The 26536-nt window shown below is 40.9% G+C and overlaps 1 protein-coding gene and 1 pseudogene across 1 annotated transcript; both read right to left on the bottom strand.

Moving 5' to 3' along the window:
- Nucleotides 1–2326: 2326 nt before the first annotated feature.
- LOC115692255 (probable potassium transporter 13) lies at nt 2327–13674 on the bottom strand (annotated as a pseudogene).
- LOC115692256 (peptidyl-prolyl cis-trans isomerase CYP59) lies at nt 13414–25269 on the bottom strand. The gene is made up of 14 exons (XM_030619059.2): nt 25126–25269; nt 24580–24684; nt 23994–24111; nt 23683–23733; nt 21572–21663; nt 21383–21482; nt 20835–20957; nt 20660–20737; nt 20435–20481; nt 20278–20333; nt 19125–19165; nt 15337–15442; nt 14444–14579; nt 13414–14306 (listed from the first exon to the last, which is right to left on the bottom strand). Exons 1-14 carry the CDS (start codon nt 25221–25223, stop codon nt 13682–13684), a joined length of 1776 nt encoding a protein of 591 aa, XP_030474919.2. The 5' UTR covers nt 25224–25269; the 3' UTR covers nt 13414–13681.
- Nucleotides 25270–26536: the final 1267 nt, after the last annotated feature.

A 26536-nucleotide genomic window follows, 5' to 3' on the forward strand; every position in this document is an offset into this window, starting at 1 on the left:
AAATATCCTCCCGACTCGGTAAAATTCAAGAGAATTCGGTAAACACGTCTTTCCATGTCCTTGACCGAGTCCCATCCCTTCCATCCTTGGGACTTCGCAGCGACAGAACCTGACGAACTGGCGGTTGAATCGAGGCGCTCCTTCGGGGAAATTTCCTGGCAAGGGAAACACAAATCTCTGTGGAATTTCGTACGCGAGTGCACAACCGTTGATTTTTCTGTCGCGAAATTCATTGCTGACAAGACGAGAGATGGATGCAATGTCGCTGCACTCGGTCAGCTGAATTCGATGCCCCTTGTGTTACCTCGAGTCTCGCGAGACCATCATGGGGTTCTGGTAAAAGTGGGATCCCCGTTATTTTCGTCAAATACGTGTGTCGCTAGGCGAATTACGTAAACGGTGGCATGATGAGATGTACCGCTCATTCTCCCCCGTCATGTTCGGAACGGAAATCATGCGCTGCTAAGTCCTGGGCGAAATGGTTGCTTTCATCAGTTATCTCCGGAAGGCACGCAACGCAGTATTCCAAACTCCCACTTGAAATTAGAAATGAAATTCGCGAACGGCAATCATATCATGTGGAAAACCGGACCGGTGCCTAAGATACGCAAACGGGGCGACAATGATCGAATGCATATTTTTTTTAGTTTGTCTGTTTCTTTTGTGTGTTTTTTTTTATAAAGATAATGGCCTCCTGAAGAAGTCATCTGGAAAGAAGAGGAGGGAGTTAAGGAGGGGTTGATGATGGGGGCCAAGGGGAGAGGCGTGGATGGATGTGCCATAATTGCTGTGGTCCTTTCCCTTCAATGCCGTGCAGCCGTACAAACTGACCCGATTTTAACCCCCAAAAAATATATATATATTGAAAGAGAAAAACAAAAAAGGAAAAATGCAGGAGGACTTGACGTGACATGACGAGTGACGATGAGATTGGATGCCACGCCCTCCCCCCCAACCGCACCATGTGTTTTCGATGAGATTGGGCCCGCGCGTTCCTTCCATTTGCTCCGGCGAGATTGATTTTTGGGTTTTCTTTTGTTTTGGCAAAATCTCTGTCCCCCCACCCCCCCGCCGTCCCTTGGGGGGCGCACGGAAACCGCCTTAGGAACCAAAGATCCCACATTCGCTCCGTGATGCTGTCAAGTTGGCCCTTTGTTTGGTTTAATTTGGAGCTGGATTCCCTCCAGAAACTCAGAATCTAATCGCTCAAGGCCTCGCGTGTTTTTGGACATGGATTGTCGGCGTGGGTGGGGTGCCCGTCCTAGAATAGCTATCCCTCCCTCAGCACAGGAGTACGAATCCCCGTCCTTACAATCATAGATTTCGGACCATTAGGTTTGCCGTGTGCTGGTGTGTAGAGTAGGGAGCAAATAATTGGGTGCAAACTCGGCTCGTCCGAGTCCGTTCCATTCCTTTGGGGAAGCAGCGAGACTCCGTTGACTCACCTCCATTGGTTAGATTGCGCGGGCCCCACGTGCGGTGATTGAGTTGGGCTCGAACTTGATCAATCAAAGCTCGATCGAGCTCAATCCATCCGAGTATCGAGCTAGCTAATCATATTGAACCGATTATAATATTAAATGAAGATTCGGAGGGAGAAAAAAGAAGATGGAAATATGTCTTTGGCATAAAAATCAGGGTGCTTGATAAGAAAAAAAGTAAAGAAAGTCGCTTGAGTTTATCTTAGGGATTCAAATGAATTGGATTTTTTTTTCTCGATTCGATGTATTAATGCCACAGCAGGTCCTATACACATTTTTTCGTACACTTCTTGCATCCATGTTGGTCGTTGCGAAGAATCCACGACCGCTCCTCGCATTTGATTTTTCCTTTTCCGATGTCGCATCCTGTCCTGCTTCAGATGAATTTCCACAATGTAATTCCCTGAAGTAGAGTGAGTAGAAAAGTCCATGGGATGTGATCGCGTGCATGTCCGGATCCTTAGTAAATTTCCCGACAACTTCTTGGGTCGGATGATCTCCAAGCCTTGTTTCGCCACGCTGACGTGCATCTTCGATTGACTGGAATGGTCTCTGCAAGCGTACGGTGACCTGAAGCAAGCGAACGAACGAACGAAAGTGCAGAGAAGGAGGGGGTGGGATGACAGCGAAAGGGGAGTAGGTGAGGCCACGGGGACGGGACGGGGGACGGGGGACGGCGGACGGGACGTCCCTCTCCATCTTTCCCCCGTTCGTTATTTTATTTACCAACTTTGCAAATTTCGCCTTCTTCAAACCAATCATAATGTTCCTCTCTTCTTTTATTTGTTTTTGCGGATATTTTCTGCATCCGTACAAGTGGAGTTCTTCTCGATTTGGTGGAATGATGTTTTGGCGGAATGGTCCATGGGGAAGAACTCGCGGGACTTTTGTCTTTGCTCCTGTTTGTGTCCCGACATGAACGAAAGGCGCCTTGTTCTATTCGTTCGTTCATTTGTTTCGTGCTACAAACTTCATATGGAAAGCTACGTCTCACCCGCCAAAGCCTCTTAGTTCACACCGAAGAGAAAGGCCCCTCATCAGAATGGGATTTGCTCTTTTAAAGTTTTCGTCTTTCGGGTCGAGGCTTTCGTTTTACTCCCCTTTTGGGGCCTGTTAAAGTTGTTTGCCCCAAGAGGCAGCCAGGCCCCGCTCCCCTTCATTTCCACACCTACTACATTACATTCATTCAGGTCAACTGTCATGAATTACTCATCTGCTGGTACCCTTGTCTTGTCCCGTTCATGATACGTTCGAGTATCCTTTTCTCACTTTTTACTAGTAGTCCTTTGAAATCTACCGCAAGCCAATCAGGTATTGCCAGCACACCATCGCGTCCTCATGGTGTCATTTATTTCCGCTAGCTAAAAATTGGCCTCGCGACAGCGTCCTATATATCTTTCCTGCCTTTTATTCTATTCCCTACGCATGGCGTTGTTAGAATCACACGTGATATACCATTGCCACTTTGATCGAGCACGTGTGAGGAACTCCTAGTGTGATGGCCGGTCGCCTGCAGTTTCGCCTTAGGAACCCGTACGCCACGTTTGTCGCAATCCTCGTAGCGTGGGAAGACAATTCCAGGGCCACCGCTTGTGTGTTGCCCATCATGTAAACTACACCGCTAGATTCATCCGCCTCCATCAGCTCCTTCATCGCCCGGCCTTCTCTTGATCCTACTACTCTCTTCCTACTTCCAGTTCCACCACCACGATCGTTGCCACCTCCAATTCTTTCCTCGTGGCATTCAGATTCAGATTTCAAGAACTCCATCACTTCTCTCATGAGCCACGTCTCAAAGTCGTAGCTGTCCCTTGCATCCCTATATCCATACCTGTTGAGCAGATATATTCAAAACCATAAACTTTGGTTTCAGGATAACGATTTGATCCATATAGTCACCACTAGTTTGCCTTACAATGCACCGATAAATGCACACTTTTGGTGGGCCAACCCTGCCAACGAGGAATCGCTCCTCATCCTGCGCTTTCTATACCATCAAGAACTGGATAGTAACCAAGATGAGCGTTTGTTGGAAAGCCGGGAAAATGGTGACAAAGTGGACAAACGTTGGGGGAACTCCAGAGGCGATGTCGGACGAGTATACAAGACCGATCCCTGGAACCCGGGTTAGACCGAGGCTTGGCCCAAGAATCAAAAGGCTGTACAAGCACACTTTGTTCTGAAGCTCATAGGCATGCTTCTGCATAGTTCCATGATGCCATGAAGACATCAGGAACAACAAGGAAAAAGGGAAGGTGAGAGGAAGCCAACCACCTCTATGCACTTTGGCAAGACATGCGGAGAAATAAACCAACTAGTTAGGAACGTCAAACGGGTAGTAACGAACATGACTGATGTCACAGCAAAACCTGCAAATTAAAGGATTAAGCCCCATCTAGTTAAGACACCCAGAGTAAGTCTTTAAAAAGAAGTAATAAACGGAAAGCATGAACCATATGCATCGCCAATGCTATGGCTGTCTCTAAATCGGACAACAACAGTGAGGCACAGTATCATCAACATCCAATTGACCTCAGGGATGTATATCTGTCCGTGTACCTCATTTGAGGTGTGTATTATCATCTTCATTCGAGGGAAGCATCTTAGGGCCCTGCACTGACTAATGATTGAGAAGGTTGCTGAAATTATCGCTCGACTTCCCACCACTGTTGCAAGCGTAGCAAACAAACACTGGCCAAATTATTTGCTCTCTAGGGATAAATAACATGGAAGTAGAGATGTGGAAGCAGCAAAGATCAGTCCCGCTATGTAAAGTACTTGAGTTTCAAAATCGCTACTCCCATTCTATAGGCAAAACAAAAACATACATTCTTTTTCCATGAAAAACTCGATAGAAACATAAATAAGAAAGTGCCATGAACAGAATAAGTAGAGCTACTTGGTCAGTATCAGTAAAATGCACATAACTGGCAAAGGAAAACAAAAAACAAAAAGTAGGATAAGCAGATATGCTAATTATGCTTTACCGGGGATTGCCTTGTAGAAGCTATGCTGAAGGTCATCTCCGTGTTTAGATAGGTAAGCAGCTTCACCCATGTATGCCAAAACTAAGCAAGGAAAAACACCTGCAAACCCAACCTGATAAGCATGTGCAAGATCAAGAATCATATTTCCTGGACTGACAGATGCTGGATATATGCACCTCGAAGCAGAATGAAATAATTCACAAGAATGCTGCAGTTAAATTTAAAAAACAAAATGGTCAATCAAAGTTATGCATTTTAATCAGTATTAGTTAGACTAGAGATGTCAAAATCTAGGGAAGCTTCCTTAACTAATTATTACCGTGATTGACAGTTTGGAGAAGTGACCAAGATCCGCGAACATAGCTTCTGCACCTGAGCACCCCTAACCAACTTGTGACGCAACTTGTGACGCAAAGAACAGCACCCCTCAATGAGCTCCATCCTGGCTTTCCAGCTTTCGTGAAAAATTCATAGATGCAGTATTGCAACACGGTGCAAATTACTCGAGGATTCCAATGAAGTATGTTGTAGATCCCCACTCCACCAATACATAACAGCCAATCCATCACCACAGGAGCAAAAAGGAAGCCGACTCTGTGCGTCCCATTATGCTGGAGAGCAAAAAGGCCCACCAAGATAATACGCGCTAATAGCAGGGTGTAATCTGAGAATGTCATATCCATTTAGTTTAGAGAACTACAACATCCATGAAGCTTGACTATGCTAAGGCCTCTCCAATGCATTAATGCAGAAAGGAGAGGTTTTCCTCAATGTTATCTTCCCAGCCATATCTATAGCTCCTAGAGCTGGACCATTCTATATAATGTCGAACTGTTCGACCAGTAGACGAGAAATTGCTTCCCAGTTTTACTTTACGACCAAAGGATGTAACAAGATAACTAAAAATTGATCGACATACAATCTCGGAAAAAAAAAGAATCTTGAAAGACAACAGTCGTGGTAAGCGCAAAACACTATATACACTGATAGCACTTACTTTCATGTAGATGCTTAATCTTGATTTTGACTCCTTGGACTGCAGAAAAGACTGGACATCATATTTGGAACGAATTGCATCAGAATAATTTAGACTTCAAAACAGTATGAGCAATATGCCACCAATGTGAAAATAAATTAAAAGAAGAGAGAGAAGATGAACCGGTACCTGACATTGTTGGAGTAAGTACTCCATCACCAACAGCCATGCTAGTTCCAGAAAGTACAATTAGCAGCAGCAGTAATTTACGAGATCTCTGATGCTTCTCGAAGAATTCCCTGATAAGCAAGCTGACTGTTGTCTCCCTTGTTAATGAGGCTTCAGGACTGTAAGATGATATGCACTAATATGCAGCATCTGAATTGCTCAACAGTCCCATCTTTGAGTGCCGGCATAATAATGAGTATAAAGCAAACGTCCACTTGTAACAAAACAACGTTGTATTGTAATAATGCAATGAAAAGCCATAGCAACGACAAACTTTGTAGTGCCAAACTAGTGGTGAGCCAGAGTGAGCACCTTCACCATTGTCATCTGCTGCTAAGACAAATATCATGTACTTGCAGATGGGAATGATAGCCAAAGTCCAGATTACCAAAGAAAGTATCCCAAAGATCTCGTGATCTTCTTTGTGGTCTCTCAAGCTACCGAAGAATGTGTTTCTGCAGACATATGTCGGGGATGTTGAGGTTGATGTCTTGTATTCTGTTATCCAAGAGATTATGAGGCGGTTCCGAAAGGCCTCCTGACGACTGGACAGCACGGGAGCGGACGGGGGTCCGGGGGGGTCGCGGGGGCAGCGCCCCCGGGCCGCCAGAGGCGTTTTATGTTCAGTCATAGAAGGATCTCTATGGGAAAGTTAAATGTTTTAAGCTATGTGAGCAATTTTGTAATTTGTGCCATGTAGGGTTTCGCTATATATTTAGGGCGAAACATGTCTCTAGATAGAGAGAGGAGGGAGTGAGAAAGAGCGACTATACACTTTTCTACGTTATTAGTGAAACAGATCTCATCTCCCCGTGGACGTAGGTAGGCGGAACATCTCCCTTGCTGAACCACGTAAATTCTTGTGTTGTGCGAATTTCCATTACTTTTCTTGCATCGTTGATAGGATCGAATTAGATATTCGACAATTGGTATCAGAGCTTGGTTCGACAAGCTATCAAGATGGCAGGAAAGGGTTCGAGTGTCAAGTACGACATCGAGAGGCTTAATGGAAAGAACAACTTCACTCTCTCGCGACGAAGAATGATGGATCTTCTGATTCAGCAGGGCCTGTCGAAAGTGCTGCTAGGGAAAGGGAAGAAACCGGAAACGAGTGATGAAGATTGGGGGGAGATGGAGGAAAGGGCGGTAAGCGCCATTCGATTGAACCTATCTGATGAGGTTCTGCAGTATGTGGTGGATCTCAAGTCGGCTCCGCAGGTGTGGTCGAAACTTGAGAGCATCTATATGACCAAGTCCCTAACGAACAAACTGTTTTTGAAAAAACAGTTATACTCTCTACAGATGGAGGAAGGCTCAGATCTGTTAGAACACATCAACACGTTTAATCAGATTCTGAGTAAACTTGCAAGTCTGGAGGTTTCAATGGAAGATGAAGACAAAGCCCTATTACTGCTATCGTCGCTACCAGCATCTTATGATCATCTGGTGACAACACTCTTGTATGGAAAGGAGACGCTTGAGAAAGATGAGGTCACTGCTGCCCTATTATCTAATGATACGAGAAAGAGGGTTAACAGTGCTACGGCACAGGGTGAGGGTCTCATCGGAAAAGTCAAGGAGCAGGAACGGGGAAGAACAATTCAGCAGGGATCTGCGAATAAGGGTCGATCGAAATCAAGAGGGGGTAAAACAAAACTCTCTTATTATTATTGCAAGAAGGAAGGCCATCTGAAAAGAGACTGTTATAAGAGAAAGGAAGACTTGAAGAAGCGCGAGAAAACTTCTAATCAAGCAAGTGTGGCTGATAGCTCAGACGGTGATGATGGAGATCTTCTCTCTATATCATCAGGTAAGAATCAGTTCGCTGATTCATGGATTTTAGACTCTGGATGCTCTTATCACATGTGCCCGAATAGGGATTGGTTTGATTCATACCGGTCATACATTGGTGGATCTGTTCTAATGGGGAATGATGCAGTTTGCAAAACCATTGGAATAGGGACTATTAAAATCAGAATGTTTGATGGTATAGTCAGAACTTTAGTGGATGTAAGGCATGTTCCAGATCTAAAGAAAAATTTGATATCTTTGGGTGCGCTTGATGTGAATGGGTGCAAGTACGCAGCAGCAGGTGGAGTTCTCAAAGTCATCAAGGGAGCTATGGTTGTCATGAAAGGAGAGTTGACTGGAAGTTTATACAGGCTCATAGGGAGTACAGTAACAGGTGGAGCATCTGTGACTACAGCTGCAGAGTCCGATACAGATGACACTCATCTGTGGCATATGCGGTTAGGGCATATGGGTGAAAGGGGTATGATGGAGCTTCATAAAAGGAAGCTGTTAAAAGGTGTCAAAAGCTGCAAATTGAACTTCTGCAAATACTGCGTTTTCGGGAAACAGAGCAGGGTTAGTTTCAGAACTGCGAAGCATACGAGCAAGGATGTACTTGATTATGTACACAGCGATGTATGGGGTCCTGCACCGATCAAATCAAAAGGTGGAGCCGAATATTTTGTGACCTTCATTGATGATTACTCAAGGAAAGTCTGGGTCTACTTCATGAAGCAGAAGAACGAAGTCTTCTCCAAATTCAAAGAGTGGAAGGCTGAAGTAAAAAGACAGACAGGAAAGAAGCTAAAGTGCTTGAGAACAGACAATGGAGGGGAATATAGGGACACACCATTCCTGGAACTATGTAAAGCTGAAGGGATCACACGTCACTTCACAACATCAGATACACCACAGCAAAACGGTGTAGCTGAGATGATGAACAGGACACTTTTGGAAAGGGCTCGGAGTATGAGGCTGAATGCGCGAGTAAAAGTTTCGGGCGAAGCGATTAATATGGCATGCTATCTCATTAACAGGTCTCCATCTACAGCCATTGAATGCAGAGTTCCTGAGGAGGTATGGACAGGTAATCCGATTGACTATTCTAGTTTGAGAGTATTTGGTTGTCCAGCCTATGTTCATGTACAAAGTGGACATCGTTCCAAGTTAGACTCAAAGTCTAAGCAGTGTATCTTTCTTGGCTATGAGAAAGGTGTGAAAGGATTCAAGCTATGGGATCCTAATGCACGGAAGACCGTGGTTAGCAGGGACGTTGTCTTTGATGAATCTGACATGGTGAAGGCAAATAACAGTTCACATGCAGATGGCAGAAGTGAAGAAGGATCTACTGTGCAGGTGGAGTCAGGTGAACCAGAAATAGCGGGAGGAAGGGAATCATCCAGTAACTCACCAGAATCACAGGAGACAGTAGAAGATACCTACACCATCGCAGAAGGTAGAGGAAAATGTACTCACAAAGCACCTGTGAGATACGGGTTTGAGGATATGGTTGCTTATGCCCTCACAGTAGGTACATGCGATCCATCTTCCTATCAGGATGCGATATCTGATGCTGATAGTGATAAATGGATGTCAGCTATGATGGAAGAAATGGAATCCTTACAGAAAAACAGGACTTGGAAGATTGTGGAGAAACCTAAAGGGCGAAAGATCATTGGGAGTAAATGGATCTTTCGCAAGAAAGAGGCAGTGTCTGAGAATGAGCAGGTAAGGTACAAGGCTAGACTTGTAGCTAAAGGGTATGCACAGAAGGAAGGGGTGGATTATAATGAAATATTCTCTCCAGTAGTAAAGCACACTTCCATTCGGGTTCTACTTGCCTTGGTAGCCAAGTTTGATTTTGAGCTGGAGCAACTTGATGTGAAGACGGCGTTTCTTCATGGAGACTTGGAGGAACAAATTTTCATGGAGCAACCTGACGGGTTCAAAGTGCCAGGAAAGGAAGATCACGTTTGTCTGCTTAAGAAATCACTTTATGGCCTTAAGCAATCTCCAAGACAGTGGTACAAGCGTTTTGACTCTTTTATGGTGCAAATTGGCTATTCGAGAAGTGAGTATGATTGCTGTGTTTATTTTAAAGTGTCAGATGATAATTCGATTATTCTTTTGATGCTTTATGTTGATGACATGCTCATTGCTGCTAAGGATATGCATAATATTGTCTCTTTAAAGTCCTTGTTGAATAATGAGTTTGAGATGAATGATCTTGGTGCTGCTAAGAGGATCCTTGGTATGGAAATTCATAGAGATAGAAGTGCAGGTAAACTCTGGGTATCTCAAAAGAGGTATGTTGAAAAGGTACTTGAGCGTTTCAACATGAATAAGGCTAAACCAGTGAGGACACCATTAGCTAGCCACTTCAGGTTATCTGAACAGCAATGCCCCACAAAACATGAGGAGATTGAGGAGATGACTCGAGTTCCTTATGCTAGCGCAGTTGGGAGTCTCATGTATGCTATGGTGTGTAGCAGGCCAGATTTATCTCATGCAGTCAGTGTTGTTAGCAGATACATGAGTAATCCAGGGAAGGAGCATTGGAATGCAGTCAAGTGGATCTTTAGATATCTGAGCGGGACTGCAGACTTGGGTATTATGTTCAGTCGCGACGGAGGTTCGAAGGAGTTAGCGGGATATGTTGATTTAGACTTTGCCGGTGACCTAGACAGGAGGAGGTCTACTACAGGATATGTCTTCACATTAGCTAGTGGACCTATCTCATGGAGGGCGATGCTCCAGTCCACAATTGCATTGCCTACTACAGAGGCAGAGTACATGGCAGTTATAGAAGCTGCTAAGGAAGGGCTCTGGTTGACTAGGTTGGTTCGTGAGTTGGGTTTAGAGCAAGGAGGTGCAGTGTTACATTGTGACAGTCAGAGTGCCATACATCTCGCCAAGAATCAAGTGTTTCATGCAAGAACAAAGCATATAGATGTGAAGTTTCACAAAATCAGGGAGCTTGTGTCAGATGGCAGCATTCACTTGAGGAAGATTCACACGAATAGCAATCCTGCAGATTGTTTTACCAAGCCAGTCACTATTGAGAAGTTTGGGTCCTGTTTGGGCTCAATTAATATAACTCGCTGTTGAAGGTGAGGGACGCACTCAATGAGTGCGGGAGTGTACCTCTTATGGAGGTACGGGGATGAAGACATCTATATTTCATATTCTTTCACAGGTGGCTTTACAGAATCCAAGCCAAGGTGGAGATTGTTGAGGTTGATGTCTTGTATTCTGTTATCCAAGAGATTATGAAGCGGTTCCGAAAGGCCTCCTAACGACTGAACAGCACGGGGGTCCTGCTCCCCGGTGAGCGGGTGGGGGTCCGGGGGGGGCCGCCTCGGCGGGGGTTGCTGGGGCAGCGCCCCCGGGCCGCCAGAGGCGTTTTATGTTCAGTCATAGAAGGATCTCTATGGGAAAGTTAAATGTTTTAAGCTATGTGGGCAATTTTGTAATTTGTGCCATATATGGTTTTGCTATATATTTAGGGCGAAACAGATCTCTAGATAGAAAGAGGAGGGAGTGAGAAAGAGCGGTTGTACACTTTTCTACGTTATTAGTGAAACAGATCTCATCTCCCCGTGGACGTAGGTAGGCGAAACATCTCCTCTGCTGAACCACGTAAATTTTTGTGTTGTGCGAATTTTCATTACTTTTCTTGCATCGTTGATAGGATCGAATTAAATATTCGACAGGGGATGTGCTCAAATCTCCATATATTACTCCAAAACTCTGGTAAGCAAGATGGAGGGTTGTCGTGTAGAACTTCTGTTGAAGTTTGCAAGTATGAAAGGTATCATTTTACTAACATCATGAATGAGAGTAGAGGATAGATAAGCAAAATTAACCGTCAGAATATTGGAAGAAAGGAACACTCTGAGCTCCATAAAGTTAGTGCAGCGAAAAGCATGTTGACAACAATAAATTGCAAAGCGAATGGAGAACACCAGAATTAGTGAAGTCCTATAAATCATAATGCGCAGCCAACAAGGATAATGTGGAGTCACTTAATATAGCGAAACCAACTTCACTAATAGGAGAGAGTGAGCTAGTAGTTAAATTCCCATACCCAAACACCAAGGAAAAACAGGGAAATATTCCTCTAAAAGGGCTCGATAAGAAAGGCACATACAAGTCGAGATTCCTTGGACGCAGAGTTTGGGCCGAGTGTCATCTTGCATTGCTGCTGCAGTTTGGATGAGCACCTGCTGTTACTATTGCATAACATCCCTTGATCAATAAGGCTATTGGGTTTGGTCAGCAACTGTTGCACCTCTAACTATGATTGTCTTTCTGAAAAGAGATCCTTCATTGGAGATTTGTACTGCCAACCAAAGTGAGACGAAATTTCAATGTAAAATACTCTCTTTCCCTCTTTCTTTCTCTCTCTTGTGTCAAAAGATAGACACTAGATGACAGCAATTGTGAAGACAGGAAGTCTAAAAACATAGTTTTGGATATTTACAAAGACGGTAAATCCTAAGAGAAGAGGACAAAAAGAGAAGGCATATAAACTCGAATTTGCTGAGATCTATTACACTTAACATCAGCACAGAATGCCGCGAGAATCTGATCATGGCAGTATCTTTCAGAATTTAACTTCAGGCTGCTTGAAGTTACCTCGGTTAGATATTCTCAACCTGAAACTTAAGCTGTTATGCGAAAGGAAGAACATATTTTAAGGACTTTTAAAAACTTCATGTTAAAACAATGCGAGACCCTTGACAACCTCAACCGCCTCTCAATTCTCTGACGAAAAAACAAAGACAGACGTTCCTATGTGGTCAATTCACATATTAAAGAGTAGCAATGGGCATTTAGATTACTACTTAAACTATACGTTCTGTTTCTTTTCATTTTCTTGCATCTACAAGCTAATGGAAGTTGCAGCTCGTTTTGGGGTGAACAGACTAGAGATTCAGTGAATATGAGTATTTTTCTTGTTGGAAAGATCTTACCTATGCGAATTAATTATGTGCATCAGTTTGTACATTACTAGAAAATTATTATGTGGACGTTGTCCTTCGTCGTTTTGCAGTCAAGGAGGACAAGAGAGAAAAAAACACGACTTTGCTTTGGTGGGGATTGAGGGAAACCCTGTTGGTCTGATAGAAACGTGTGGCAATCCAAATGCCACTGCCTTGGTAATTCATGATGATTATTGTCCCCTCCAAACGGCAATTTGTGTTGTGTACGGAAAAAACTCCATATGAAGCATCGCACGACAACATTTCAATCCAGGCGATGCTATGTGTCTGAGAGCTAAATGGAGGACCAAACCGATCCCCACATATGCTCATTCACTAAAGAGATATCAAGGTAAATCTAATCCTTCTAGATTATTGTTCCTGAAGAAAATACTCCACATTCTTTAACCTAATTTAGGTTTTTGCCGTTATTAGGAGGGAAGAGAAGAGACCCGCAAGTAAATCTGTAGCCGATGCTAACAGTTTATTTGTAATTCCAGAACAATTCGTGCAAGGAGCATGTCTGCATTAGATAACAGGTGATCAAAACTAACGCCTCAAAATGGATGACGATCCAATAGAGCGTGAAAATTATCACATTTATCACCAAGTACTAATTAAACTAGCATTTTTAAAATGTGATGACAGACTGTGAAGAGATCAAAGGGCTTCTCAATGTCATGCAGAAAATGATCGCGAAGAGGAGCATGCTCATTGTCTAGTGTATAACTTTCTTGCTTGCTTCTTTTGCTCGACTTGTATTGACATCAAGGACGTTTCCAAATCGAACTGGAGTTGAAGGATCTTTTTACCTTCCATTAACCCAAGAGTGATCCCAATGGAGGATTTGTTTAAGTTCTGTTTCTCTCTATTACGAACCATTTGGAGTAGAAAGGATGATGTAAATGTGATCTATGATCATTTTTTGAAACCTTTACCATGAGACGAAATCAAAGAGAGACTGATGAGTGCAAAATAATCCCAATCAAAACCAGAATTTTGGGACATGGTCAACATCAGCTATTTAAAGTCATGCAGCACGCTGATAGATAGCAATAGGCATCCCGTCCTACATTGCTTCTCGTAGAGCATTATCCCTACGAGGAAGCTCTCAAGTAGAAGAATTGTCATTGACCTGTTCATCATCAGAAAAGTCTTTGTACTCTGGCCGGCCCTTCATCTCCTGCTATCGCCTCAATGGCTTCTCTCCCGATGACTCTTGCCATCTGTGTCTCAACTTCTATACTTATGCTCTTCCCTTCCACCATTGCAGCTATCTTTGTGCCCATTGCTTCTCCTATAACTAGGGTCATCCCTCCTTCCTCGTCCATCACCATCTTCATCTCTAGTTCGCTTCCTAGAATCTCCATACCCTCTCCTATCTGCATGGTGATCATCCTTGGGATCTTTTCTCTTAGCATTTCTGCCACCTTCATGGCCATCATCATAAGCAGCACTCTTTCTACTATAGTTTTCATCACCTCTCCTATCTTTGTGATTCTCAATATCTGCTCTTCCTTTTTTATAATCTCGATAATCACCTCTCTTGCCATCTCTGTCTCCGTGACTCTCCACATATTTCTCTCGGTCTCTTTGCTCTTCCGGATAATCCCTGTCAATTCTTCTCCTACCAGCTTCACTACCTTTACCGTCTCGACTCATTTCATTCTCTCTATGCTTACTTCTTTCGCTGTGCTTATGCTTATTAACAGAGTGCCTTCTCTCTTTATCACTGAATTTTGTTTTTTCTGCACTTTGCCTGCTCATCTTATGGCTATCATCCCAGTCATCTCGTCCTCGCCTTTTCTTTCCATGACTTGGACTTTTTGGTGCATCTTCATCAAAGACCATTTCATACCTAAAAGCGGAATTACACTGTCAGAATCACACATGCAGAGGCACACAAATGAATGCCGGCCACGCACAAAAATCCACACACACACATTGAGAGAGAGAGAGAGAGAGAGAGAGAGAGAGGCACTGCCAGGAACAAACCTAGAGTCATCTCCACCCCTCTGAGCGTTGTCCTCCTTCAGAATGTACTTTGAAGGTGGCTGTCTAGTGGAGCTGGAGCTTCCAGTACATTCCCTGGCCATGTGATCAGGAGCCCCACATTTAAAGCAACCTTTTCCTACAGTCAATAATCAAAGAGTTCTTTATTATAAGAAATAATCAAAACAACAGCGACGTTAATTATCATACATCCACATTAAGCATAGAATACAACCAACATTAAGCATAGTCCCCATATAATCTAGATCTCGTGCATGCAAAAATCGTACTTGAATGAAAAGCTAAAAAAGTATAAGCTTCCATAAGCAAACACAAGCAAGCTGCCAATCTGACTACTGAGTCGCATATTTCGTTGGAGGGAACAAAAGAACATTCAACATGACATGTTTGACTAGATCATCATAAAACAAGGCTCAATTTTAGGCCCACATAACCTGCAATTGCTAATTAACAGATCCAAGCTGACACATTTTTGAAGCAGCTCAGCATGAAACTTAATTTATAACCTCAAATACTCCTTACGGCACGTGCTTGTTTGACCACTAAAAGGCTATTTGCAATTTTTCATGCACTACAATGAATACACACTGTCCTATTTTCTCTAGAAATTCTGCCTTGACACATTTAACTCGGTGAAAAACCACGGTCTTAAGACCTTGCCACTGCTGACAACTCCTAAAGTTGCATATCATAAACTACCAACCTTACCCACAGAGAACACGTACAAGTGTTTTCCTCTGCCATGGCCACTTATAGAGGAAATGCATCAATTCGTCCGCCAGCACACAAAGTTGGACGTAAACATAATTTTCACCATTCAAGAAAATTATCGCCTGAAAGCAGTGAGAAACTCCAGAGTTTGAGTGCATCCTTACCTTTAGCCGCTTGGCTATCTTTACGTTTGTACTGGGACCAAAGTTTTGCAACACTCTGGCTAAAATCCACCTTTATCCTCCTGTCATCAATCAAGGCATTGTCCATCTGCCATGAAATATCAGACAAACAAAACAGATGCGTCACAGGCAACAACTTATTTGAGAAATTAGGGAAAACTATCTAAATCATAGAGGATAAATGATGCCACCACTTTTAGTTAGAATTAAAAACAATCAAAATTAAGAATGTAATGAGCCAAGCTGCCCATCCCAAGATCAGGATAAAAAAATTTTAAGTTCATGCTTTTCTTAGGTGATCTCCATAATATCCTCTTTCCCCTTCATTTGCTCTTCCAGAATGAGCCATTTTTATATATTAAATACTTTCTTGGTATATGAGTTATAAAGCATGTATATCTTTTTTTTCTATGATAGCAGTCGATTGTTGCGGAGGCATCTCCAAAATGAAGTGAAAACCATGAAAAGATTAGCGAAAAAAAGAAAAGAAAAGGAAAACCAACTAGTAGGTTTCACATTTGTATAAAAACATAAAGAAAGTTACCCACAGGATAAGCTGTAAAGGAGTCATGTTACTCACAACATGCTTGAGCTTGATAGCCATATTACTCGAGCTCAGCTGGATAGTTTTTGAGTTTGAGTAGCTCGAATAATGGACTGAATCAGCACCACTCAAACTTGAGTAGCTCCTGAGCCTAATCTAATAATTAAAATTTACATTTTTTTCTTTTTGCTTCTATTAATTTGTTTATGTATTCTAGCATTATGGCCCACACCATGCACAGGTAGAGTTCTTTTTTCAAAATTCCTTTTCAGTTTAACTTTTCAAGGTATTCTTTATTACAAGTAGAAAATTTACCTCAAATCAAGTTTAAATTTTCACTTTTCAAGGTCAGAGGAGCTCATATAAGCAAGATAATAGCAACTTGCTCCGTACACCTGGGGAACAGCATTAATGCAAACACAGATTGTTTCATGCCCAAAAGTTCGGTTCTTTTAAGCACAAAAATCTGCATACTGTCATAGATGCTCGAAATAGGAGGCTAGACATGGCAACAGAGTAAGTCAAGCCAGGTTTAAGATAAGTACCGATTAAGGGCCTACTGAAGCAGATGTAGGCAATTGTTGATAAATGTTCTATTTTTGGCAGAAAACTAAGCGGATCTAAGGGTATGTTTGTTTCAATGAAAATAACTTCCATGAAACAATTTTCCAAACTTTCATGTGTTTGGTTCCTGAAAGTGGATAACCAAAAGTTTTACGTCAAGGAAAACAACTGCAGTTAATATTGAGGAAAATGATTTCTCCATCCTAAAAAGAAGAAATCATTTTCCCGAGCTCCTTTCCACACGGAATGATGAGCTATTCTCACATGAGGTTTTATAAACACTGAGAGGTTAACTTGGTTAATTATTTGAATTTTCTATTTTCTTGGCATCTTTTTTTAGGTTGCCTTATTTAATAAAAAACTTGAAATTTATACTTCACATATTAGTAATATTTTGGACAAGGATCTCAATATCCTCTCAGTGTCTTATATTGGGAACCTAATATAATCATAACGGAGAGAATAACTTTTTAGTAAGATCTAAACATTGAAAAGTTTTTTCCGTACACCACCAAACAACTGAAAACTAATCATTTTCCTTGAAAATAATTTTCACTAGAAACATTTTTCTCCATTAAGCAGTTTTCCGCTAAACAAACCCAACCTAAAAAATAAGTATCCTCAACCTCTCATCCACTTCATCTCATTCCTCTTGTTGCTCTTGAAACTGGCCCTTCAAGCAATGACTTCACCAAGACGAAGGACAAAAGTCTCAAATGCCTTTGATATAAGAAGAAGAGAAAACAAAGAAAACATCATTCGCATAGTCCTAGCCAATGACCCAATTTTCTTTTGGGGCTAGAGTAAATCCTTAGCTCTTCAAAGTTTTAATGCAGTCTGCCTGCTTTAAAACTGCATGAGACCAAAGAGTTAAATTTGCTAAAGTGGAATCACAACCATTGAGGAATATGACCCCGTTGCGACAAGGAAAGTAAGTGACATCACATAGGATCACCTCAATTTTTTATAGACAACTATTGGCCAGACGGCTTTGATGAGGACAACTATAGCATAGATTGAGAAGCATTTAGGAGGTGTCTGCATAGATTTGGAATGCTCAAGAAGTGTCAGGGTTGTTCTCATACTCTGTCCTTGTAAAGAGAACCATCAATCTGCGGATGAATAGAGAAACTCCAATTCTTTAAAGAGTACACATGCCGAGAATGTGTCACGACTTCTCATGAACCTCATATCTCTGTACTTTAGGGAAACTGAAATTAGTTTTCCAAATTCCACCAAGTCAAGGACGGAAGTGGTGAAACTTTTGAAGCATGGAGATGCTGCAAGATCATTTTGAGGTGTATTTGAACAAAGCTCTAGTGGCTGAAGGCTCCAATGATATAAGAACCACTTCTCAATATGGTTTCCAATTTATAAATATTGTGTAATGAAGCATGGGCGGATGTAAAATGGAGAGGAAGGAGACATTTTGGTTGGCAGAGGTGTTAGAATAATTAAATATTAAACTACGCCTTTATCTAACAGCTTAAGTGTATTTGAACAAAGCTCCAATGATATAAGAACCACTTCTCAATATGGTTTATAATTTATAAATATTGTGTAGTAAAGCATGGACGGATGTAAAATGGAGAGGAAGGAGACATTTTGGTTGGCAGAGGTGTTAGAGTAATTAAATATTAAACCACGTCTTCATCTAACAGCTTAAACTTTTAGAACAGTTGGCAGTGGTCTCATCAATATCTTACATGGTATCAGAGCTGGAGGTCCTGAGTTAGAATCTTTCCAGACCCCATTTGCCTCCCTAATTAAATATGCCATGCTTAGTACTAGGCAAAAAGACCAGACTAAGCGTGAGGGGGAGTGTTAGAGTAATTAAATATTTAACCATGCCTTCATCTAACAGCTTAAGCTTTCAAAACAATTGTCAAGATAATCTCTTAATCCACCAATGATACGTATAAATTTTTTTAACAAGATGGGTGGTGATCTATTGGGCTTCTGAATAACCAATTCTAGGGTCTCTTTCAACAATTACCATGAAGGAGCAGCTTCATTTCTCTTGGAATCTGACAAAGTTTGGAAGAATGTAGCTATATATTTTGTTATGATATAGATTATGCTAAGATGGAATTCTTTCGGCTAGAGAGCTTTGCCCTGCACAATTTGGTAATATTCCCACACAGGGATGTCGTCCTGGAAAGCTATTAGGCAAAGTTTGAGTTCACACAACAATGACCCTTCTTTCATTTGGAAAGGCTTCTTTTGGAATGACCATAAATAGTATCTCAACTCTGAAGGACACAAATGCTAGCAGATGTTTTTATACGGAATTGAAGCAGATCCATAGACCCTCATGATGTTCACCCTTCTCGGGATGAGATGCCCACAGATTTAAATTTTAAGCTCCCTTTGCTTGGTTTTTCAAGGGAGGAAATGAAATGCGTGGAAATAGAAACTAGAAATGACAAGGAAACATTCTCATCAACTCTCTTACAATATCACAAATAAAACAAAGAGAGGAACAACACTGCCTTAATATATAAGAATAAAGAAACTAACATATTCACGAAAACAACAGCCACATACAGAGAAATAAAATGCACAATTGCATGAAAACCCCCAAATAAGAAACAAAAGTTAAACAAAGGGAACATATAGGATGGAAATATGGAAAGTTGCACAAGTGTTTAAATCAATGTACCTTAAAATATGCCTGCTCACATGAATCCTTGTTCTCGAACTCTGGCAAACGAACATTAACATGATTACTGTGTGTTCAACTTTTTCCTTTGTCAGAATCGTCATGTGACACAAGACCAGTAAAACAAGACGTGAACCAAATAACGGGATCTTTGGCTTATGAGAGATTAAAGATCTTTATAAGACCTTACCAAAAAAAAAAGATCTTTATAAGACATCGTTATATCCTCTAAAATTTTCATAGTGGACAAACTTAATATCAAATTTCACATAACTATCAGATTTTCTTAAACAAGATAAATTTCATCTATGGTCACTGAAGTGCATATTTTGCCAAAAAAAAAAACAAAAAAGAAATCGGTTAGATTCCGATCAAAGTACATTATTTGCAAAAGGTCAAAGTTTGCGACTTGATTGCGACAAAACTTTACTAATCACCGATGCAATTTACCATTCTTGTACATACAGACCATATATTATCTATTTCGAGCATGATTTAAAATGGAAATGAAATTAGTGGGTGAAGCAGCTAGATTTTTTTTTATACGCAGCCCCTTTTATTCAGAATATTGGGGAAAGAAGTGGTTATAAACCCAACGAAGGATAAAACGAGAGAAACTTGTCCACGATAATTTCGACACATAAGACAAACGACTTTGGATGCTCCAATGAGATGTTACTATAGGACCAAGATTTGGGTTGAAAGAGTTAAAGAAAGTATGAAAAAGATGTGGAAAGACATGATGAAAAAAGACGAAGATTATGACTTCACACAACATAAATCACAAAAAGTAGAAGGATTTATATAGCAGACCAATTTAGTAAGATAAGGCTTAGTTCTTTTGTCATATGCAATCCATTTTATGGTCGATACATTTTAAAAGCAAATTAATTGTATACATAAGTATAAAGCTGATGCAAGATAGCTGAAATCTTGTGAAAACTCCTCATAACTAACATCGATCAATAAAGAACTTAATATTATGACCCATTTCTCATATTGTTCATTCGCAAACTTTGTTTCTTTATCATAATTTCTCATATCAACAGGTTATCTACCATCTAATTCGTGCTATTCTTCAGAAAGTCAATTAATTTTTCTCAGCGTAGAAAGTCAAATGAAGAAAGACAATTCCAGAACAGAATAAACTGACCTATGAATGCATAGCATAAACTATCTCCAGTCTTAAAATCACGGATGACATCAGCCCTGTCAAGGTCGTCATCATTAGCTTTGTAATAAGAATCAGCTGTCCAAAGCAACTGCAAGAAGAGATGAGCAATAAAAGTAGAACAGGAAAGTGTACTTACGATACCACTGTTCCAAATCGTGAAAAGATTGTATGCAAGTCCTCATCCTGCATCAAAAGTAAAAGATTTGACGGTGAATTCAGACGTAAGGTGTAGTGATAAGCAACAACCATAAAGAAAAGGAAGAAGAAAAATCCATCCATCAGTCAATAATAATGTGTAGTAAAAAAAATTTCAAAATGACTTTCAGAAATCACCCCCTACTAGGCAATTAGCAAAACTCACTTCGGTGACTGGATTCAGTTTACAAACAAAGAGCACATTATCTGGAGGCTTTATCTCAGCATCAGGAATATCCCCAATCTGTAATGTAGATGAGACAGAAGAGGATTCTTTGTGAAGAAGATGAAGAGAACATCTGGATACAGAAGCATGAGAAAAACATCTCAGATTTACTTACACTCTCAAGCACAACTGCACTAGAGCGTGCTTCCTTAACACGAATTGCCTCCTCAAGCTGAGCCGGGCCTAGTTGCTCATCCAAAGGTACCCAATCATCTTCAAGTCGCACTTCATCAACCACCTGCTTCCGACATACATAAACAAACCATATGCTGTGAAACAAACATGAATCATTCTAGATAAACTTCTAGGAAGGGAAAAGAAAGGGCAGAGGAGACACATTAATTTCATGCCAGCGTTTCTTTTAGGAAACTTGGAACTAAAAAACACAATTGATTTACCTTACTTCTAGCTGTCATAGAGATAAGCCACTCATTGCATTTTATCATATATTTACTCTTTAAGTATGAATTTTGGCAGCATATTCAGAGCATTCTTGTCCAACTTCAATCTCTATCAATGTGATTAAAGAGATGCCAATTTTACAAAGAAGGTGGTGGCAATACATATACTAATGTATTATTCGAGCATTTAAAATGACAGAGTATTTGCGATCATATTTTCTTCTGAGGCTAACTGATAATAAAATCTTTAAGCAGTCAATACCTCATCTTTCGGCTTTCCTTCGGGGGAAGCATCAGGAATCAACTCAGCTAGCTGGGGAGGGTCATCAAAAGGATCATCCAGTATATATGTGTGCCTGATCCTGCTCAAAACAAAAGGAACCATACTGCAAATAAACAAAAGAGTGACACATAGTAATTCAATGAGCAAGAGAGTGGAATGAGAACGAACCTGATGTTTTTATAGGGTCTCCCCTTCTCATCTACATAGGCTTCATTAATCCTAGTCAATGTCTCAATTCCTTCTGCAACTTCACCAAACACCTAACAATGATGAATAATTTGTTGAATACCAAGCGCAAAATGATCAATGATGCTGACAGCCAAAATAGGCAACTCAACAAATAGGAAGCTTATTATGCAGATACGATATCACTTATATGCTATTCCAGTTTTCTTTTTTTATATTTACAAGTTTTTTCACTAAAATGAAGAAATCAATCTAAAATCGATAAGCAACAACTAAGCACACTTACAGCACACCAAAAGAAACATCAATAGAACAAAGTCCCCAGCCATATACACCATTCCATGTTTATAACCACATATAAATGCCCAGAATGCACAAAAGTAGTGGGTACATTCAACCATGAAATGACTTGACAAGACTCCCCTACATGTATTCAATAGAATTGATTGAACCAATAGGTAGAGACTCCAGGATGAACTAGATTCCAAATGGGTGTTTACTAACTGAAATTGCACGTGTCTATAGTCCATGAAGATGTAATAAAAGAGACACTTCCAGGTGATAAAGAAGCCTGATCAAAATTTTAGTTGTTGCAAAACCCAATCTAACTGCTGCTCCACTTAATTCCAACTATTCTAGTAATCTGTCTTAATGTCCAAATGAGTGGTTTGAGGAGAACATGGTCCCCGAAGAGGAAAGCTAGGGAAAAGTTAACCCTAAAAATTTCCATTTGGAACACTGCAATTTGTAAACGAACCTCATAGACTTGCATTACATAGTTCGCAAGAAATCAAAGGAGCATAATAAATATTTTATTAAAAGTTCGCAGGAAACGTATTAAAACGAATTCAATCAACTCAACACAACAAAAATCTGTTACAGCACAATGAGTCAACGAAATTACCACCTTCGTACCATATGGACTCTTTGTTTCGCACTTAGCTCATCAGGTTTCAGATCAACCATCTTCTCTTTCCATTACCAATGCATAAATAGGTCTACCATTCCTTTCTTTACTGAGCAATTGCTCTATCATTGTTTATCTTAGTCCGACATAAGCCCAATCCTTCTCACCAGCACATATACAAGACAGCTCCATGAACGACTAAGGGCGAATTTGAGAAACTCAAAAAACAGCGTCAGACTTGCAAAATCCTTTGAATGAAAGTCTTGATGTTTGAACAGATTATTTTAGAACCCTTTGAGCCCAAAACCTTCCTTTTCACAGCCTAATGTCCAAGGCAGCTAATTACCTGCTTTCTATTAAAAGAATTTGGGAGTCCAACATTATCCTAAATGGTCCTAAGCTTCTCCAATTTGTCTACCACAATATATCCTTAATGCAGCCAACTGCAAAGTCCCCGCATCTACTTTAATTCTAATCCTGTTTCTCACTCCTCTAGCCAAAGCAATACAACATTCTTCTTGCCTAACCTTAATTGGTCACATTTCACATACTACAACTGGCCTCGCTATAGTCCTCTAAGTAAAATACTGATTGTTTTGGGTCCTAAAAAATGTCAATTACCAGCTGTGATTTCCAATCGAAAGATCTTTCTACATAGCTACCTACTGAAGTTTGTGCATCCTTATTTATACCTCTTAGAAGTGACCATGTTTGGAGAAGCATTATGGAGCAAGTAGAGAAGACCAAGATAATAACTTAGGCTCCATAAAGAACATGAACGACTAAATTTAAGCGGTACGATCAACTGTGGAAAAAAAAAGCCATCTCATCACCCTCCATCTTAAACAGGATAAAACTATATATCTGCAATTTTGCGACTAAAACAATTAAAGGCATAGCATAAAACCATTCTAATATCTCTCCAACACCCCCCCCCCCCCCCTTCCCCTCCTTAACCACCAAACAAAAAAATTCCTTCAAGCTATAAGGAGTAAAAGTTTGTCCACATATTTGGGTGTAAAATTATCACTGCTGTAAACATTAAAGAATGAATTAAAAAGAAGTCAGAATCATAACAAAGATCAGAAATAATGAAGCTGGAAATGAATGATATGAAAAGAATAATTCTCATGGAACTCATGAATGATGATCAAGGATGGCCAGAAAAATCAAATCAGAATCTCACCGTGTGCTTTCCATCAAGATAATCCAAATCATCCCGCAATGTGAAATAGAACTGTAAAAGCGCAGGGTTAGTCGAAGCAGCATTTCGGGTGCACGGATGAAGAGTGAAACAACACTTCAACTTAAATTAACAATAAGTAGTCATTCTCTGAGCTTGTGAGTGCTCATACAGTTCTGATGAGATGTACAGAAAATGACTTAGAATTGAAAAACGTAGATAAAGCAACTGCATCGAAAAGTGCAACCAGCTGCCTCCTTCATATCTGGTACATCTCATTAACCAAATAAAACTCAACAACACAATAAAGTTACCTGAGAAGCATTGAGATTTTCTCCAGCACTTGCCATGGCAACCGTTCCCGTCTTGGAGTGTTTTAGATCAAGATGAATCTCGTCCATGAAAAAGCGGGCCTGATCACCATAGAGAAATCTGAAACAGAACAATTTGTGCCAGTTACATCGGGTGATTCATTCAAAAACATATCCGTCGCTATGAAAAGAAAATGTAAGAAGTGCTTCCTGATCTTCATTGACAGTCTTTATTGCTCATAAAAATAATCATTGAACTAAAAGAATATGTAGGAGGTCCTTCCTGCTCTTCATTGACAGTCTTAATTGCACAAAATAATAAAATTCAGTGTTTTAGATATTTATCATTGAACTGAAACGTGGGACAACACATATATTTACAAAATGCACTCAAAGAAGAACAATTTTGTTCTTTAATTCTTGTCTACTACACACGCTATAAAGGTGAAGAACTAGACTCCTTTTTTTCCCATGAGAAAATGAAATTGGAGATGCAATACGAATTTTTCAAGTTTGGATCATAGAAGTGTACGAAAGATCAGAAACTGAACAATCATAGCAAAAAGACGACAATGCAAATGTCACTAACTTATAAACGGAATCGCCGCCTGTTCCGGTCCCAGTGGGGTCGCCTGTCTGTGCAGTGAAATCCTTCTGTACATTGTGGAACAGACACCCATTGTAGTACTTGATCCTGCACCAGTTAGATAGCAACAGGGAGGGGGGAAGGGTCAATTAGGTGCTCAAAAAATTGCATCCCAAAAAGGCCAGAACAATCCTCAGAAGCCTCTACTCTTCAGCAAACAGATGGTGCGCGTGAATGGCAATCGTTCTCAATAGTGGGTTCACCTCCCGATTAATTTACTACTAGTCACCCAAAACATGAAAAACCGCCAATCACGCACACCCTGCTTCCCGAACAAGATATAGTACGCTACTATCAACCTTAGCAAAATTCGAAGGCAAAATGGGCGGGCTTTACAATGGCCAAAGGAGATTGATCGCGGGAACAACCTCGGGACAGCGAATGTGTCCGAAATTGATGGGATACTAGCTCACGGACGAAAGAGATGAGAAGAAGAAGAAGAAGAAGAAGAAGAAGAAGAAGCAGCAATCAAGCAGGGCAGTTACGTACCTGCAGAGCTTGAGGAAGTTCTTGCAGGTCAAGGGGCACCTATCGGCGTGCAAGTCCACCACTATGTCGCCTAAACTCGTCACGATCAGCACCGACATGTTCGCTCGGTCTCCCCCCCCCCCCCCCCCGCCCCCAAAAAGCTTCCGGTTCCGAGGAAGGATCGACAGAGACGGGGTTTTGCAGAAAACTGAAGGGAGGGGGAAAGAACAGGGAGAAGTCGAGGGGGAAGGGCCACTGGGCTGAACCAAGAATCCCATAGCCTGCATTCGGAAAGCCCTGGAAATAGAGCAGATCGGGCCACCTCTTCCACTTGAGAATAACAAACGAAGCCGAAGGGCTGGTTTGTGCAGATCTGGGCCTCGTTCCGACCAACATAACCAAAGAGATCTGGGCCTTATCTTTATGGATGACATGATAGACGTAACTGATGAGGGGTAAGCAAAACGACCGGGACCGAGCTGACTAGTTTTGGCGGTTCCCAATTCTTAAAATTTGGAACCGATGAATATCGAATCAGTTTTCGATTCCAGGTGTAGACCCATCCACCTAGACCATCCAAACCGAACTGATTTTTTCATTCTTATTGTTCCAAATTTTCAAAACTCTAATTCCCGCTATTTTCTTGCTCGGATTCAGTCACGCACGATCGTCGCTCACGCCTCTCACTCTCAATCACGCAGAGCTCATGTCTCTCTCGTGACTCGATGCCTCCCTAACGCCCACTCTTCTCTCGCGGCTTGATGCCTTTCACTCGTGTAGTCATTTAAATTGTGTAACAACACTTGCAGTTTTGCAAGGAATAGGGTAAAAAAAAAAGAGGAGATAGGGCCGGTTCCTAAACCCACTCGAGAATCAGCCCATCTTGAAACCGACTACCCCTGTAACTGATCATGTAACAGAAAATGTATGAGAACTTACGTTTCTCTTCTTCTTTTTTTTCTCTTGTGGACAATCCTATTGTTCTTATTAATAAACAAATTAAAACGCGCATACGAGTGCATTAAAAACAAAGGAAAAAAAAGGCTTACAGTGTACAGAGAATAAAATGTTTGAAGATTTCAAGGAATCTAAATAGTGGTGACCAATTGAGGAAACTTTCGTTAATATTTGGATGTCAAAGATTTTATAGAATCGATGATTATCTTCATCAATAAAATTTCGGTTTTATTCATTTTATCAGAACATATGGCTACCATTTTATCTTAATAAGAAGTTATGAGCACCCAAGAAACTTTCACGCAGAGATTTTGACGATAGAAATAAACCTCTAAGGAAAAAAATTTATGTCGAAGGAATTGTCTTTAGTTGAAGTTTATTTTTTAAAAATTGATTTTCCCTTATTTGGTTGTGAATGTGAAAATGAGAGGGAATTAGTTTTCCGATATTTGGATTTTACTTCCAAAAATATATT

This window comes from Syzygium oleosum, unplaced genomic scaffold (genome assembly GCF_021117445.2).
Source record: "Syzygium oleosum isolate NSW1041296 unplaced genomic scaffold, Sole_v2.1 Sole_v2.13, whole genome shotgun sequence".
Lineage (NCBI taxonomy): Eukaryota > Viridiplantae > Streptophyta > Magnoliopsida > Myrtales > Myrtaceae > Syzygium > Syzygium oleosum.

Excerpts from the sequence above, each read along its gene's own strand:
- LOC115692256 (XM_030619059.2), bottom strand. The coding sequence starts at position 25,223 with ATGTCGGTGCTGATCGTGACGAGTTTAGGCGACATAGTGGTGGACTTG. Across the intron at positions 15,443-19,124 it reads GTGAGCAGGCATATTTTAAG|ATGGACAATGCCTTGATTGA; the intron begins GTACATTGATTT and ends ATTTCATGGCAG. Across the intron at positions 14,307-14,443 it reads AGGGGTGGAGATGACTCTAG|GTATGAAATGGTCTTTGATG; the intron begins GTTTGTTCCTGG and ends TTCCGCTTTTAG.